At 55.5% G+C, this 13,393-nt stretch overlaps 1 protein-coding gene across 3 annotated transcripts; it reads left to right on the top strand.

The window, feature by feature from the left end:
• Positions 1 to 4,874: 4,874 nt before the first annotated feature.
• On the top strand, positions 4,875 to 13,131 carry LOC119142511 (coiled-coil domain-containing protein 63-like). 3 transcript variants are annotated; one of them, XM_037375552.1, is made up of 12 exons: positions 4,876 to 5,695; positions 6,707 to 6,796; positions 7,216 to 7,379; positions 7,519 to 7,708; positions 8,840 to 8,959; positions 9,442 to 9,623; positions 10,176 to 10,357; positions 10,873 to 11,093; positions 11,549 to 11,623; positions 12,026 to 12,218; positions 12,594 to 12,791; positions 12,974 to 13,131. In XM_037375552.1, exons 2-12 carry the CDS (start codon positions 6,785 to 6,787, stop codon positions 13,087 to 13,089), a joined length of 1,653 nt encoding a protein of 550 aa, XP_037231449.1. In that variant the 5' UTR covers positions 4,876 to 5,695; positions 6,707 to 6,784; the 3' UTR covers positions 13,090 to 13,131. The 3 variants fall into 3 exon arrangements, with proteins under 3 accessions (XP_037231447.1, XP_037231449.1, XP_037231448.1); XM_037375550.1 differs by lacking the exon at positions 7,216 to 7,379 and having other exon boundaries at positions 4,875 to 5,870; XM_037375551.1 differs by lacking the exon at positions 4,876 to 5,695 and having other exon boundaries at positions 6,681 to 6,796.
• The last annotated feature ends 262 nt before the right edge of the window (positions 13,132 to 13,393 follow it).

The following is a 13,393-nucleotide window of genomic DNA, read 5'->3' as shown; positions in this document are numbered from 1 at the left end:
GTGGTTTCTTAAAACCACCTGATCAGCCAGGCCTGATCCTGCACCTGTGAAACCCATCCGAATTGCTGGAAAAAAATGTTTTCTGACAGGATGGAGATTTGCAGGGGTGTTGCCAAGCAACTGGCTCAGCTCTGCTGCCTCCTGCTCCTCTCCTCCTCCTGAAGAGTGAGCAGGCAGGGGATGGCTGCATCCCTGCATCCCTCTGCCCTGCCTGGCCAGGGCAGCCTGCCTCTGCCTGCCTGGGGAGGTACCACTGGGGAAGGCAAGGACCACTTGTGGCTGGTGCGCCGGGGTGCTGCTGGCCGGTGGGGGTGACCGCTCCTGCACGCCCAACCCATGGCAAATCTCCATCAGCAGCAGGGTTAGAAACAGGCTCTCTCTTCCAGCCCTTCTCTGAGCTGTGCAGCTTCCCTTTGAACTAGTCCCAGGAATGTGTGCTGACACACCGAGCAAAACGCTCAGGAGGACTCATTATAACCCGACTTTGATTAGTGCCACCTCTGCATTTCTTTGGGAGTTGCTTCGCATTTACCCTAAGAGAAGTTGGCAGCCCGAACCCTTGGGATCTTCTTTTCTAAAGCTTTAATTTAAATCAACTCTTGGGCAATAAACTGCCGGTTACAAAACTCAGCTGATGTCCCTTGTAAGGCCTTGGACCTGCAGCCAGGGCCATGAAGCAACGGCTGGCAGGAGGGGAGGCAACTGATAGCTGCGATCTTGCAAAAGATCAGTTGCTGAGTGAGTGGCAATAAAGAGCAAATCCAGCCAGCTTGTAGAAATGGCAAATGGGCCAGACTGCTGAGAACAATCTGTTCCTTCTCTAGAGAAGGGCTGTGGTGCTGGCGATGGGCTGGGCAAGGGGCTATTCTCAGTGTGAGCTGCTCTGAAATTCTGCTTCAGAAAAACGGCAGGGCCGAGACAGGCTAATTACCAGGAGACATGTCCTAAATCAAATAAAAAGGCTGCAAGTGGCTTTGCCAGGCTGACTCTTCACCAGGGAGGTTTGTGCTGAAGGAGCCCTGCTCTGCCTCGTCCCACAGACCCGCTCGCTGCTGTGTCCAAAGCTTTCTGCTCCAGCAGCACAGCTGCCAGGCTGATGCTGGGGCAGGGAAACCCTGCTGATCCACCTCAGGTCATCCGCCGGCCTTTGACTGTGCACTTTACTGTCTCGTTCCATCACCTACTTAATCGGGCATTAACGTCACAGAAGGAGAGCAGTTGGTGCACCCAGTTTCTTGCCCAGTGCTGCAATTGCTGTTGGAAGGGGATGCCCCAGAGTGCCCAAACCTCTCCCATCAAGGCAAAACCGGGGCGACAGAAAGGTCTGGGACTGTCTATATCAGCATCGTGCTGGGCTGGACCTGGGGTGCGCTTCCTCCAGGCAGATTTCTTTCGCTTGTCCTGCTTTCCTTGGGGCTTGTGGGCTCCCCCAGGATGCTTGCCTCCTGCGCCCAACCCAGAGATCAAGTGGCCTTCATTTGATTTGGAAAAGAAGAGTAAAAGGAGATAAAGTGAATAGAGATGGTACAGAACACCCATACAGCAGTTGAATTAATTGCCTTTAAATGTTAATTCAAAATAGTTTCCCTGAGTGATATATAGGCAAATCCTCAGTTGCTTTAAGCCACTTGTGGAGCGTGTTCCACTAATCAGGTGTTCTTAGCCCCGATCAAGAGCATTGCACGGGATGGTCATCAGGAATGATTAATTGGAAACAGCTCTTCTAAAACAGGCTGTACCTGCTGTGCTCTCCCATGCTGCCCAGCTCTGCCCAGAGCTGACACGGAGCCGTTGGGGTCTGTGGGGAAGGGGCTTTCCTTCCCGACTCCCCCTGTGATGTGCTGCTGTCTCCATGACAAATCAGTCTCCCACCCCTTCTCCCAGCGCTCTCCAGCTTGATCCGGCACGGGGGGCTTCCAGCACAGCATCTAGATTTGCCAACAGACTTCCCTGGGGAAGAATGGGATCTGGGAGGGCACAGCGGGGATTTATTAGCTTGGCTTAGCCATAGCCAAGTGCCCTGCCGGACTTTCAGGCCTGTTGCATGGCACATCCCACGCCTGAGCAAAACCCCTGCCTCCTGCTTGGGTTTGATGCTGTAAAATGGCCGTGTCCCTCCAAATCTGCTGAGGGAACGCCAGCCCTGCTAAGAGCGTTACTTTGTGCAGTTTTGCTTACATCCCCACGCCTGAGCAAAACCCCTGCCTCCTGCTTGGGTTTGATGCTGTAAAATGGCCGTGTCCCTCCAAATCTGCTGAGGGAACGCCAGCCCTGCTAAGAGCGTTACTTTGTGCAGTTTTGCTTACATCACAGGCAAAAACCCCCCACGTCCACACAGAGAGCCCCGTTCCTGGCCAGGCAAGACCCCGCGTGACAGCAGCTTCTGCCGCGGCTTTGTCCTTGAGTCCGTTCTCTTCTCTTGCTTTAGCTAAAATCTTCCCACAGACAGGAGTGCTTGCTGTGTGCCAGGTTTGACCTGAGGCCAGTGAAATTTTCAGAGTTCTTTTCTTGCTTTCAGGCAGTGGCGCATCCTCAGCTATTTTGCTTCTGTGTTTTCCCACCCGTGGCGGCAGCTTTGGAGCAGTAACTCAGCACGGTGTACCTGCCGCAGTCGGAGGCGTCTCTAAGTTAGCACAGAGAGGGGAAGGAAATCCATGTTATTAGGCTCCACTGGAGGGGCTGAACCTGCAGTGGGAAGAAGTTTTGCTTTCCCAAAGTCAAGGGCTGGGAAACTTGCTCCTAAAATGACCCTTTAAAAAATAGCGAGTAATGCCACAAAGGAGTCAGTTCACTGCTGGCAATCACATTTTGCTTGGTGTTAGCAATTCAGAAGAAGCCCATCTGCAGGAAATTACCATGACAATTTCCTCTTTGGAATTACAGCTGTAACTCCTTTTCACTGTAATGGAGGAGGCAACCAACATCCTCCTCTCCCCTCACTTAATGCCAATTACTCTTAAAACTTGAAGCCAGGTACCCATACAGAGCCACCTCTACCCCATCCTGCTGCCCAGAGGCCGTCGCTGCTGCACTTGCAGGCTGTCGGGAAAAACACCCCGGAGGTGAAAACCAGCTACTTTTGTGCTATTTTGTCATCTCTAACGATGGATAGGCACTTGTTATTTTCACACTGTAAACTTTCAGTGTGAGAAGGCTGTTCTGCTGCATGGTTGTAGAGTGTCCGGCATATTTGGCTCTGATTTTGTTGAGGTTTAAAGTGTTAAATCAGGTAAATAGCATCAGATGTTTGCAGTGTTGTTTCAGATGCCGGGTGTGAAAGCCTTCTCTCCTGGAAGGGTGTGTGCCGAGGAAGGGCAGGCGAGAAGAAGTGATACTGTGCAGGGAGAGAACGACTCAGCGTGTGACGACTAGATGGCGTGTATTTTGAAAGAAACATTTTCTCTAAGAAACACGTGGAGCAAAACATGCCAGCTCCAAAAGCTGCAGGTCTGCAGCTCTCAATGTGTTTGCAATTCTTTTAGGACCAAAATTGGTCTTGCCCATTGCAGGCTGGTGTGGTTCATGTAGATATTAAGACAGCCATTCACCAGAGGAAAGAAGGAAAAACCTGAGTAGAAAATGTGCTCCTGGGAGGCCATTCACAAGCCAAGCCTTGGTAAGGTGGCACCACGAGGCCAAGGTATCACTCCAGGTCCATGGGACGATGCTTAGCAGAGATGGACCTAGCGTGTGACTGAATTCAGGACCTCTTCTGCGAGGTTTTGCCATCATGCTGCTGCTTGAGAAGACCTTACTCCATCACCAGCTGCCTTAGTGCTTGTCAGCACCTTCCTGCTCCTCCCAGCGCTGCTGCTGGTGCTGGCGGGAGTTTGATTCTGATTTAATCCAGGATTTTAGAGGAGGGAAAAAATAAAGTTTTGACAGTTCCGTATATAGTCCTCTGACTCACAGATTTCACGTGTCAAACGCTGAAGACGGGTTAAGTAGAACTAAGTTCTGGATTTGTTATAAATAGGCATTAAGTAACATGAGTGTATTACATTTGCATGAAAATATGGGCCTGATCCTCTAGCTTACCCCAGAGATGTTCTGTGACATCGATGGGACGCTCCAGGTTGGTGAGCGGAGATCGGAGCCAGCCCAGCTCTGGCCGTTCCCTGCAGCCTCTATTAAACTGGACCCAGTGAAAAAGCGACGTTGTTGCTGAAATTAGGAAGGATATGCGCTGCTTGCACAGACAGATTAAAATCTGGCCCTTAAAACAGTACAAGCAGTTTAATTAGACCCCAAATCTGCAGCTGAAGGAATAATTTCTCCGTGTCAATCGGCGCTTAAATGTACCTGTTAAATCGGGGAAGACGGGTTAAGGTGAAAATTGCATAGAAAGTCACTTTTCTTTTGTTTCTCCCCGAAGATGGAGATTTGTTGGATTGAGACGTTACAGACGATCTCATCCTGCTCCGCTTACCATCACAGACAACGAAGTCACCCTCATTTGGAGCAAGACTGACAGTTGAGTATTGTTTGGGTGAAAATGGCCCCCTTTAATATAATAAATGCTTGTGCAACAAGTGTGATGGCCACTGACTACCAAATCAGATCCTTCCTCAACAGTTTAATTTACTGACTTCTTCTTTGCTAAACAATTGAGAATTGGTCCATGGAGAAGGAACACAAAAAGGACAGGCGCTGTGGACTGTCTTTTGAGGCTGGACTAGCCCAAGCGAAGGGAGAGCAGGCTTTTGAGTCACCCAGTGGCATTGTTTCTGGAAAAATAATGTCCGCCCCTGCATCTCTACCTTTATTCTGAACTGGAGCTTTGGCCCTATTTCTGCTGAGGGTGAAGAGAAGCGAACCAGAGAGGAGGGATCTGCAGTATGAGACAGTCAGGGCCACCGAGACAGAGTGACAGCTTCATCCCTGGAGAGGTGGGGGTTATTATCCCACGGAGCTGTTGATCATGCAGGAATGGGATGAAAATCCCTGGGAGCTTCCCCCAGCCCCGCCGGGAGCCTCAGGCTTCAGTGCCTTCCCAGCATCGCTCTGCCCTCGGTTGTGATTTTTCTTACCTAGTGCCACATTCTGCTTTCTGCCATGAAAATCATTTCCAAGTAAATGCATCCTCAGAGCCTGTCTGTCTGGCTGTGAATTAGCCTGGAACTGGATGGCTGGCTTGTTAGCTCATCAGAGTCTCCGGGATAACGGCAAAGCGCAACCTCAGGAGCGATGTGCTGGCTGGGGATTTTGCTCATCGCCTTGAACTGGCCACACGCTGCAACCTGGGCCGCAGATGCCCTTTGCTCACCTTCAGCACCTCCTCTGTTCCCCTTCACCCCAGAGCTGAGTAAGCAACACCAGGTCTACAAAACACAGCCCTGCTGCAGCCTCCAGCGCTGTCTCGTGCTTCTGCCCTCCAGGGATCTCTGGGTTTGCCGAGTCCCTGGGAAGGAGCTGGCCACGCACTCCAGCTTATGAGGAAGGGATTATCACAGCTCTTGTGACTCAGCCCGTGGCTCCCGTGTGCTTCCCTGCACGGAAGGGAGAGAAGCAGGCAGGAATCCTCAGTTTGTCCCCTCTACCGGGCTGCCTGAAGAGTCTCTGTCCCCAGGGACATTCCCCAGGCCGGCAGTGCCAACCATTGGTGCTGTCCCGACGGCAGGCATCTTGAGGGTGTCTGGATGCTGAGGGCAATGGCAGTGATGTGGTGATTGCAGCCTCTCCACAAGGAAGACAGGTAGGAAGGCCAGGGAGCCGGCTGTGGGGCCGGCAAGGAAGGGAAAGCAGCTCTGTGGCCCCAAAGTGCTGCTGGGGATGGTGAAGCCCTGGGTGCTGCTTTCCAGTTGGAGCAAAAGGCTTCCAAGTCCCAAATTACGGGCTGATTCAAACACCGCAAAGGGAAGCAAGAACGGGTAAAATGTGGGTTTCTGCTTGCTGTGGACATGCAGCCAGGGAGATGCTGGAGCACATGCTTCAGGGCTGGCTGTGGGACACGGAAACCACTTGGGTCTGTTTCGCGTGGGCTCCCAGCGCTGCCCATGGGGTGGGTGGGGGTGCCCCGGCCGCCCCCTTGGTGACAGTCACAATGGAGACCCCATCCATGCTGCGGTGGGACCTGGCAACGGGGCCAGTGCCTGTTCCACAGAGCCTGGGGCAGGGAGCAGGGCTGGCTCCCTGCCAGGCTCTCCTCTCTCCTGCACTTCCCGTGGGAGGCAGGGGGCTGCTCTTTGGGAATATCTGACTGCCACCGTGGTCCCATCCCCTGGCTGGAGAGGAACCGCAGCACCCTGCGGTGGGGTGAGCAGCGCTGGGGGCAAGAGGGGAGCCCGGGGGGCTGCAGCAGGGCTGGGGGGGACCAGCGGTGGGGGTGAGGGCTGCGTGGTCAGCCCCAGCGCCTTCCCTGCCTGCGGCGGGACAGGGGCTGAATCCAGGCGATATCCCCCACTTACGCTCCCCGGGGGCTCTGCCCGCCGGCATGGGGGGCCTTGGCCTCGCCGGGATTTCTGTGGAAACCCAGGTACTGGACAGGGTGGAACAGCTCAAACCATCTGTTCTTCCCCTACTTATAAACTCAACAGGAGGAGTGTGTTTTGCGATGACATCACTACGGATGCTCTCCTTTTATTCATCGCGCAGCCGTCTGTGATGGTTTCCTCATGTGCCAAACACGCGAGCGGGTGCTGAGGGACGGGCAGGGGGACACAAACACCCCCTTAACCAGCGTTTCATTTCTCCCCTTGGGAAGCAGGTCTGTCCCCGCAGAGGCTCCATCATCCCCTTCCCGAGGCGTCTGCAGAGCAACCAGCAGAGTTAGCTGGAAGAAACGATGGACTCCAAGGTATAAAGTGAAGCACAAACCCAAGGTGAACTTCTCTGCAGGTGCAGGTCTGCCACGGGGACCTCCCCTGCAGAAATAAACGTGGCGGTGCGGTCAGCCGGGCAGGCGGTGGGGAGCCAGGCTTGCTTTGGCCAGCAGTGTTGGGTGGTGGGGGGACTAATTCTGCAGCCCTCCTGTGCTGGGCACGAAGCTGTGAGGCGGCTCGGCAGCTCTCATGGAGTTGGTTTGGATGACTCAGTGTTTTGGGTGGTCAGGCATATTGTGACGTCATGAATACTGGGTGGCAGCGAAGAGCTGAAGGTGGTGACAAACGGCTGGAGGTGGTGGTGCCATCCACCCGCTCCCCAGTGTCCAGCTCTGCTGTCTACCGCTGCTGGTCGTGTTTGCTCAAGTGACCAAGCTCTCCCTCCCTGTGGCAGTGGGGAGAGCCCTCTCTGGAGCAGAAGGTTTTGGACGTGCCCGCGATGGAGAAAAAAAAGGTGTCTGAAGCCGAGTTCAGGAGACTGCAGAGAGAGTTTCAGAGAGCAGCGGAGAAGAGGAAATCTTACGGTGCCAACGTGAGGCAGCAAATGCAGGCTCAGGAGTGAGTGCAGCTTTGTGTTTGGAAAGTTCCTCCATGCCGAGATCTGGGGACCCCGGTGCTGAAGTGAGGAGGGGTGAGGACTTGCTCCGGTATTGCAGGTGGGATGTGCTAAAGGTCATTTGTCGTTGTGTTTTTACAGAAAAGAAATAGCGTCGCTGACTCAAGAACGCAAAGAGGTGTTATTAACGCCGAGCCAGATCCCATCCCCAAGAAATAGGATGCGGGATGAGAGGAATTGTACGGGGCTCCAAGGCCTTTTGCAGACCAAATATCAGTGTGATTCCCTGATTAAAGACAGAAAAGCCCTGTTAGCGGAGCTGGACAAGGAGGTAAGAGCATCTGGAGCGTTCCCTGGCTGAGCACGGTAGAGCAGTGCAGAGTCACAGAGTCAACCCTATGTAAAACGCACTTGGTTCAGGCTTTGGAATATAATGCTGCCTCCTGGCAAAAACCACAAGACAATGCCAAGCGGGCAGAGCCAGGCTCCCATTCAAGTCAGCACTGGCTGGAAACGTAAGGTCTGACTCTCAACCACCTTCTTGTCCCACGGGTCTCTGCAGCTGCTCTTTGACGGCACGCGCCTGCCTGGGGTCACACAACATCCCTCTGCTTGTCCCTTGAGGGGTTTTTTTTTCCTCATGTAAAAAAAAAAAAGACAAAACTGGAACAGTCAGTTGTGCTGCCTGAGACATGGGAAATAGAGGAGCAGCAACATCTAAGGGATGTCCCATCACTTCTCCTGAGGACAGTCTGGTTGGGTTTGGTCAGTGGTGGGGTGGCATGCCCAGGGCAACCCAGGGCTACAGAAGTGACAGGTCCCTGCAGCTTTCTGCTCTGGACAAGCCACCCATGACGGAAGCCAGGGAACATGCTCAGGTGGTTTGCAGGTGCTAGATGTGCTGTAGAGTTTTCCGCAACAGGGTTAGCTTTCAATCAGGGATCTCTTGGCTGAGTCATACCTCTCCCACCTGCCCCCGGCTTCGTTGTTCTCCAACTACTTCGCTCTTCTCATGGATTTATTTCCTCTGGCAGCTGCCCACTTCTGACAAAAGTTTTCCTCCACTCATTCCCAGGGAGTGCTGCGCAGACCCCTGTCTGGCCAGCACTCTACCCCTACCAAAAAGCCACCCTCCTTGCCTCTTCTGCTCGGCACAGAGTGCTGCTGTGCCGCCTTCAGCACCTGCTGAATTTCCCTCCAGAGGCAGCTGCGTTTCCTTTGCCACACGAAAATAAACCCATTCCTAGTTACAGCGTATGTTTCTTGAGTGTGCAGGGTGGGATCCCTTGGGATTAAAGCTGCCGCTGTAACTGTGAGCTCCTTAATGACATGGTTGCTGTAGTTCAGGTCAACAGGGTATTTTCTTTGGCTAAGTGTCCTGCCAAGAGTCCAGAACGTAGGGGTGGAGATTATACTGACTTTTTTTTCCCCTCTCTTTCTTTTTTCTAACCTGTACGTGCAGATACTAGAGCTGGAAAAAAAGATGGCGAGGCAAAACCGGGCGGCAGTGAAGGCGAAGCAAGCAAACAGTAGCAAACAGCTGCAAAAGCAGATTGAGACACTGGAGCTGCATCTAAACAACGTAAGCAAACATTTTGCAGACCTCCGGAGACCATGTGTGGGGCCACACTGGGGCCTGTGTGCAACCCCCTTTTTGGCCAGGACCAAGTGTAATGCTGCAGATGCATTTGGTTGAGACAAACTGCATAAAGGAGGAGCTGGCTCGTTCCTCTGGCCTGCTTGCTCCCAGAGTATCTCAAAGGCTCCTTCAAGCTTGGTGAGCCAAATGCAGCACTTGGGCCATGCCAAGAAGCCTGAAGGTCTGCACCTGTTTAGTGATAAACCTGAGCTGCCTGCAGCCACCTTGCCTTGGACACCACCAGCTCCTGGTCTGTGCCATGATCAGCCTAGCCTGCTGTTACCTCCCCTGTCTTGGGGAGGGGGATAGTACAGGAGCAACTTCAGAGAAGAGATTTGTCCCAGCCGTGGTCAAGGTCTTTCAGCAGAAACCTGACGCCCCCAAGTCCCGCACCAGCTTCAAACCTTTTGCTTGCCTCTCCCCAGGTCACCGTCCATTTCCATACCATCCTGTCCAGAAACAAAGAGCTCCGAGAAGAGATTGAAAAGCTGCAAATCCAGAAAGCTCTTTTGGGCAAGCTCTCCTTGAAGCTCCATAAGAAGCTGGCTCAGCAGAGGAGAAGGATGAACAGTGCCGCTGAGCAGTGCACACAAGGCTACAAGCAGCGGTACGTGGCCTTGTGAACCCTCTGTGGCAAACTTGGCGCTGGTGGGCAATGCCAGCGACGGGTGTCGATGTAAAGAGAGGCCATCTGCAACTTCAGAGAGAGGATGCACCCGCTGTTGTCTAGAGCTGGGTGCTAAGGCTTTGGTGCTTGGTCAGTGCAGGGAGACCGGTACCCCCAGGGGGGTTTACTCCGCCTATGCCAGATGTTTCTCAGGATGTGGTGAACTGCCCTATGGAGCAGCCTCTTTCCCCCCGAGTCCCATCTCAGCCTGCATGGGAGGGTGCAGCAGACCTGGAGCAGAGACCAGCCAGCTCCAGGCAAAGTGAGCTTGGCTGCCACAGCTGGGTGCTGTGTCCGAGTACAAACCCCCAGCCAGAGCTGTGTTAGCTGCTGCTGGCCTCGGGCTAACGCAGCTGCATCTGCATGGGAGCCGGCCAGCGTGCACAGCATCACGGGGGTTTTGCTCGGCCAGGCACAGAGATGCATGGGAATGGGCAGGACTACAAATCCTTATACCTTCCCGTGGTGTAACCTGCTGCTCTCTGTGCTCAGGATGGGGGCTCTGGCAAGGATTGCAGCCTTGAACAAAAGACACATAGAAGACACAGTCCAGCGCAATGTTGAGCTGCAGGAGCAGAAGCGTGCCCTAGAAAAGGAGAACAAACTGAAAAACTTCATGCTGACCAAGTGCAGAGATCGCTCGGAATTGGAGGAAGTGGCCAAAAAGAGAAAAGGTACCAGATGAGAGAGAATACCTGCAACTGGTAGCACAAGCCAGGAGTTGGCAGAGTTGCCCAAGGGGGTTGCGTATAGAAGCTTATGGCTCTGCACCCCAAAGGCGGGACCTCTCCCCATAGCTCTGCACCCCAAAGGCGGGACCTGTCCCCTGCCTGCAGGCTCCTTCACCCAGCCTTCAGCCTACAAGTGGAAAGGATGAAGAGTGATAACCAAGTGAAAGCACCCAGCATCATGTGTCTTGGGGTGCCCTTGGGGCAGAGGGAGGGGTGGGGAGGCAGGGAGCTGCCCCTATGGCTCCTTTTGTCCTCTTGGGGAAGGATCCCACCGTGTTTGCCCCGTTCCCATGAGGACAGGGAGCTCCCTGCTTAGTTTTGGGTGAAATAAAGACACTCTCTGCCCCTCTGGCCCCAGGCCCCACGCCAAACCTCAGGGCACCTGCAGGGAAAGGCTCTGCAAAGGGAGCCCTGCAGGGACACGCACAGCCAGGCCTCTTTTTCCATCTCTCCCTCAGCCCTGAAGGCAGCCCAGTGGGCCAAGCAGAGCCAAATGGAGAGCTTCGAGAGCCAGGAGGTGGCTTACAGGCGCCTGCTGGAGCTGGCAGAGGACGGGAACTTTGACCGCCTGGTGGATAACTTGATCGAAAAGGAGGGGAAGAACTTTGCCTCCTTCATCTACATCACTGAGCTGAAGAACGAGATGGAGAAGATGAAGCAGAGGATCAAGGATGTCCAGGTCTCTTCCAAGCTCTTCATGTCTGCCCTTTCTCAGCTGGTGCTTTGGGGCTGGCGTGGGTTTTTTTCCTCTCCCATGTGTCCGGCCTCGCTGCTCACAGCGGAGCCCAGCTCACAGCCTGCCACACGGGTGGGATTAGGGGAATGCAAAGCGGTAGCCCAAAATAGAACTCCCACAGACAGAAGGCTGTGTTCTCAGAGCTAAAAGTGTCTCAGTGCTGCCACCGTGTACCCAGCAGTATGCAGGAGGGCCAAGAGCTGCCTCGGCCTTGAGTGGGGCTGGCTGGAGTGAGAAGGGGGGTCATGACTTGTCCTCCTGCCCTGGGGACAGTGGTCCCCAGAGGGGTCAAGTGGGATGTCCCTGCTCCCAGGGTGGAGGGATGGTCCCCAGCCTCTCTTGGGCACATCTGGTGAGCATTCAGCCAGTATGCCCTCCATGTGCTTGTGTTTACACAGGACGAAATTACGACCCTTATGATGGACCGGGAGGACGCAGAGACGGGCAACTTCCATGTCCTGCAGGAGCTGGAGGTATGGCAGCCGGGATTTCCCTCTGCCAGGGCAGCAGAAGCCTGTGTGTCCCGGCATGTGTCCTAGCGAGTGTGGTCCCGTCAACACCGCTCTGGGCAACGGCTGGAGAGGCATGGGCAGAAAAGGGCCCTGCATTGGCTTTGGCAGCCCTGTCTCCCAGTGCATGATGAGAGGGTGACTGCAGGGCTTCTGCCAGCCCTGGTTCTCTGGCACCTGGGGCCTGGGCTGTGGCATGGGGAGCTTGGGATCCCCTTCACAGAGCCTTTCCCCTGCAGGGATGGGAGCATCCCACAGCCCCTCCTGGGCCGCCTCCAGTGTCCGGACTGGACTTGGCCAGGACTTGGGGGTGGGGGGGCGCGAGCAGGGGGCTGTTGTGACACCTGGCAAAACCTTTGCGGATAGGAAAAACTAGCGGAAACCACGAGGGAAGCCAACTGGTGCGAAGAGAGATGCAAAGAGAGCAGCAGAGTCCTGGGCCAGATCAAATGTGGCGTGGAGGCCCTTTTGGAAGTAATCGGTGGCGATGCTACGAAGACAACGGAGCAGCTTGGAGAAAATGGGCAGATCACGGATGGGAATCTGACGCGGATTTTAGGTGGGTCAGGGCTGCCCGCCTTCGCTTGCCACATGGCCCAGACCTTGTCTGTCCACCCCCTGCTTGCCCCGTGTTTAGATTGAGCTGGTTTCCTGCCCCCACCCCGTCATGCACGGGTGTCCCTAATGGGAATTTGCGATGCCAAATCCCCAGGAAATTGAGGAGCCAACCGGGACGTAGAACCACCCCGGTGGACCCCCCAGGCCCCCATGTTGGCTCTGGGTGTGGGACCCAGCCTTGACCCCTCGCCCCTGGGGAGCCTGACGGCACTGCCTGGGGGGAATCCATGGGTCCTGTGCCCAGCAGACCGCCGGGGCGGCGTTTGGGCAGGGCCCGGTGGAGGGGCCCTGTGGGACAGCATTCCCTCCCACCCAGGTCTCGTGGAGAAGGAGACCAACGAGCTCCTGCTGATGGAGAGCGTCCTGCGCTACACGCGGGCTGAGGGCTCGCAGCCGGCCCAGCCCTTCGCCAGCCCGCTCCTGGGCACCACCAGCCTCCCGTGGGTGATGGATCGGGCCCGGCTCTGCCCGCCGCCCCCCGCCCTGGACAGCACCCCCGCCGACATCGCCGCCTGTGAGTGAGGTGGGAGGGAGGGGCTACGGCCAGGCAGACAGCCAATCCACAACCCCCTCATGGCCGCCTGGCCAATCCCCCGCTGCCACCTCTCCTCCCCAGCCAATCCCCACCGGCCTGTCCCACCCCACCACATCTATAAGGCCTGTGCCGGCAGACACGGGTGTCCTTTTCTTGGGCAGGGGAGGTGCCGCTGGGCCACGGGCAGCTGCACCAGCTGGTCCTCCAGAGCTGCGAGAAGGAGCTGGGCCACGCTGCCGCTGCCGCCAAGAAGGGGAGCAAGAGCCTCAAGGAGTGAGAGCCCGGCACGGAGGGATGAAATAAACAGTTCCGCTCCTCAGCTGCCCCTCTGCTTCTGCGCCCTGGACATCCTTCCATCTCCCAACACCTTCTGCGGGCTTCAAAAGCTTGCCGGCTGATATTTCGGCACGGCTTGGCCCACTGCTGACAGCAGCCATGGCCGGGGGTGGGAACAGCTGCTCTCCGGCGGGGGGGCCGTTGCCGTTGCTCAACGCCACGCGCTTCCCGCAGCTGGGCATCGCGGGAGTGGTGCACCGGGGACATGGTGACCACAGTCCCGGTCCTGCACCATGCCTGCCCGA

This window comes from Falco rusticolus, chromosome 1, assembly GCF_015220075.1.
Source record: "Falco rusticolus isolate bFalRus1 chromosome 1, bFalRus1.pri, whole genome shotgun sequence".
Lineage (NCBI taxonomy): Eukaryota > Metazoa > Chordata > Aves > Falconiformes > Falconidae > Falco > Falco rusticolus.
The sequence above is the reverse complement of the archived record's forward strand: the minus strand, read 5'-3'. Positions and strand labels throughout refer to the sequence as shown.

What these genes read in the sequence shown, in the direction of transcription:
- LOC119142511 (XM_037375550.1), top strand. Translation starts at nt 5,773, where the DNA reads ATGGTGAAGCCCTGGGTGCTGCTTTCCAGTTGGAGCAAAAGGCTTCCA. An exon ending in ACACAAGGCTACAAGCAGCG is followed by an intron (nt 9,624 to 10,175) that starts GTACGTGGCCTT and finishes CTCTGTGCTCAG; the next exon opens with GATGGGGGCTCTGGCAAGGA. An exon ending in AGAGGATCAAGGATGTCCAG is followed by an intron (nt 11,094 to 11,548) that starts GTCTCTTCCAAG and finishes GTGTTTACACAG; the next exon opens with GACGAAATTACGACCCTTAT.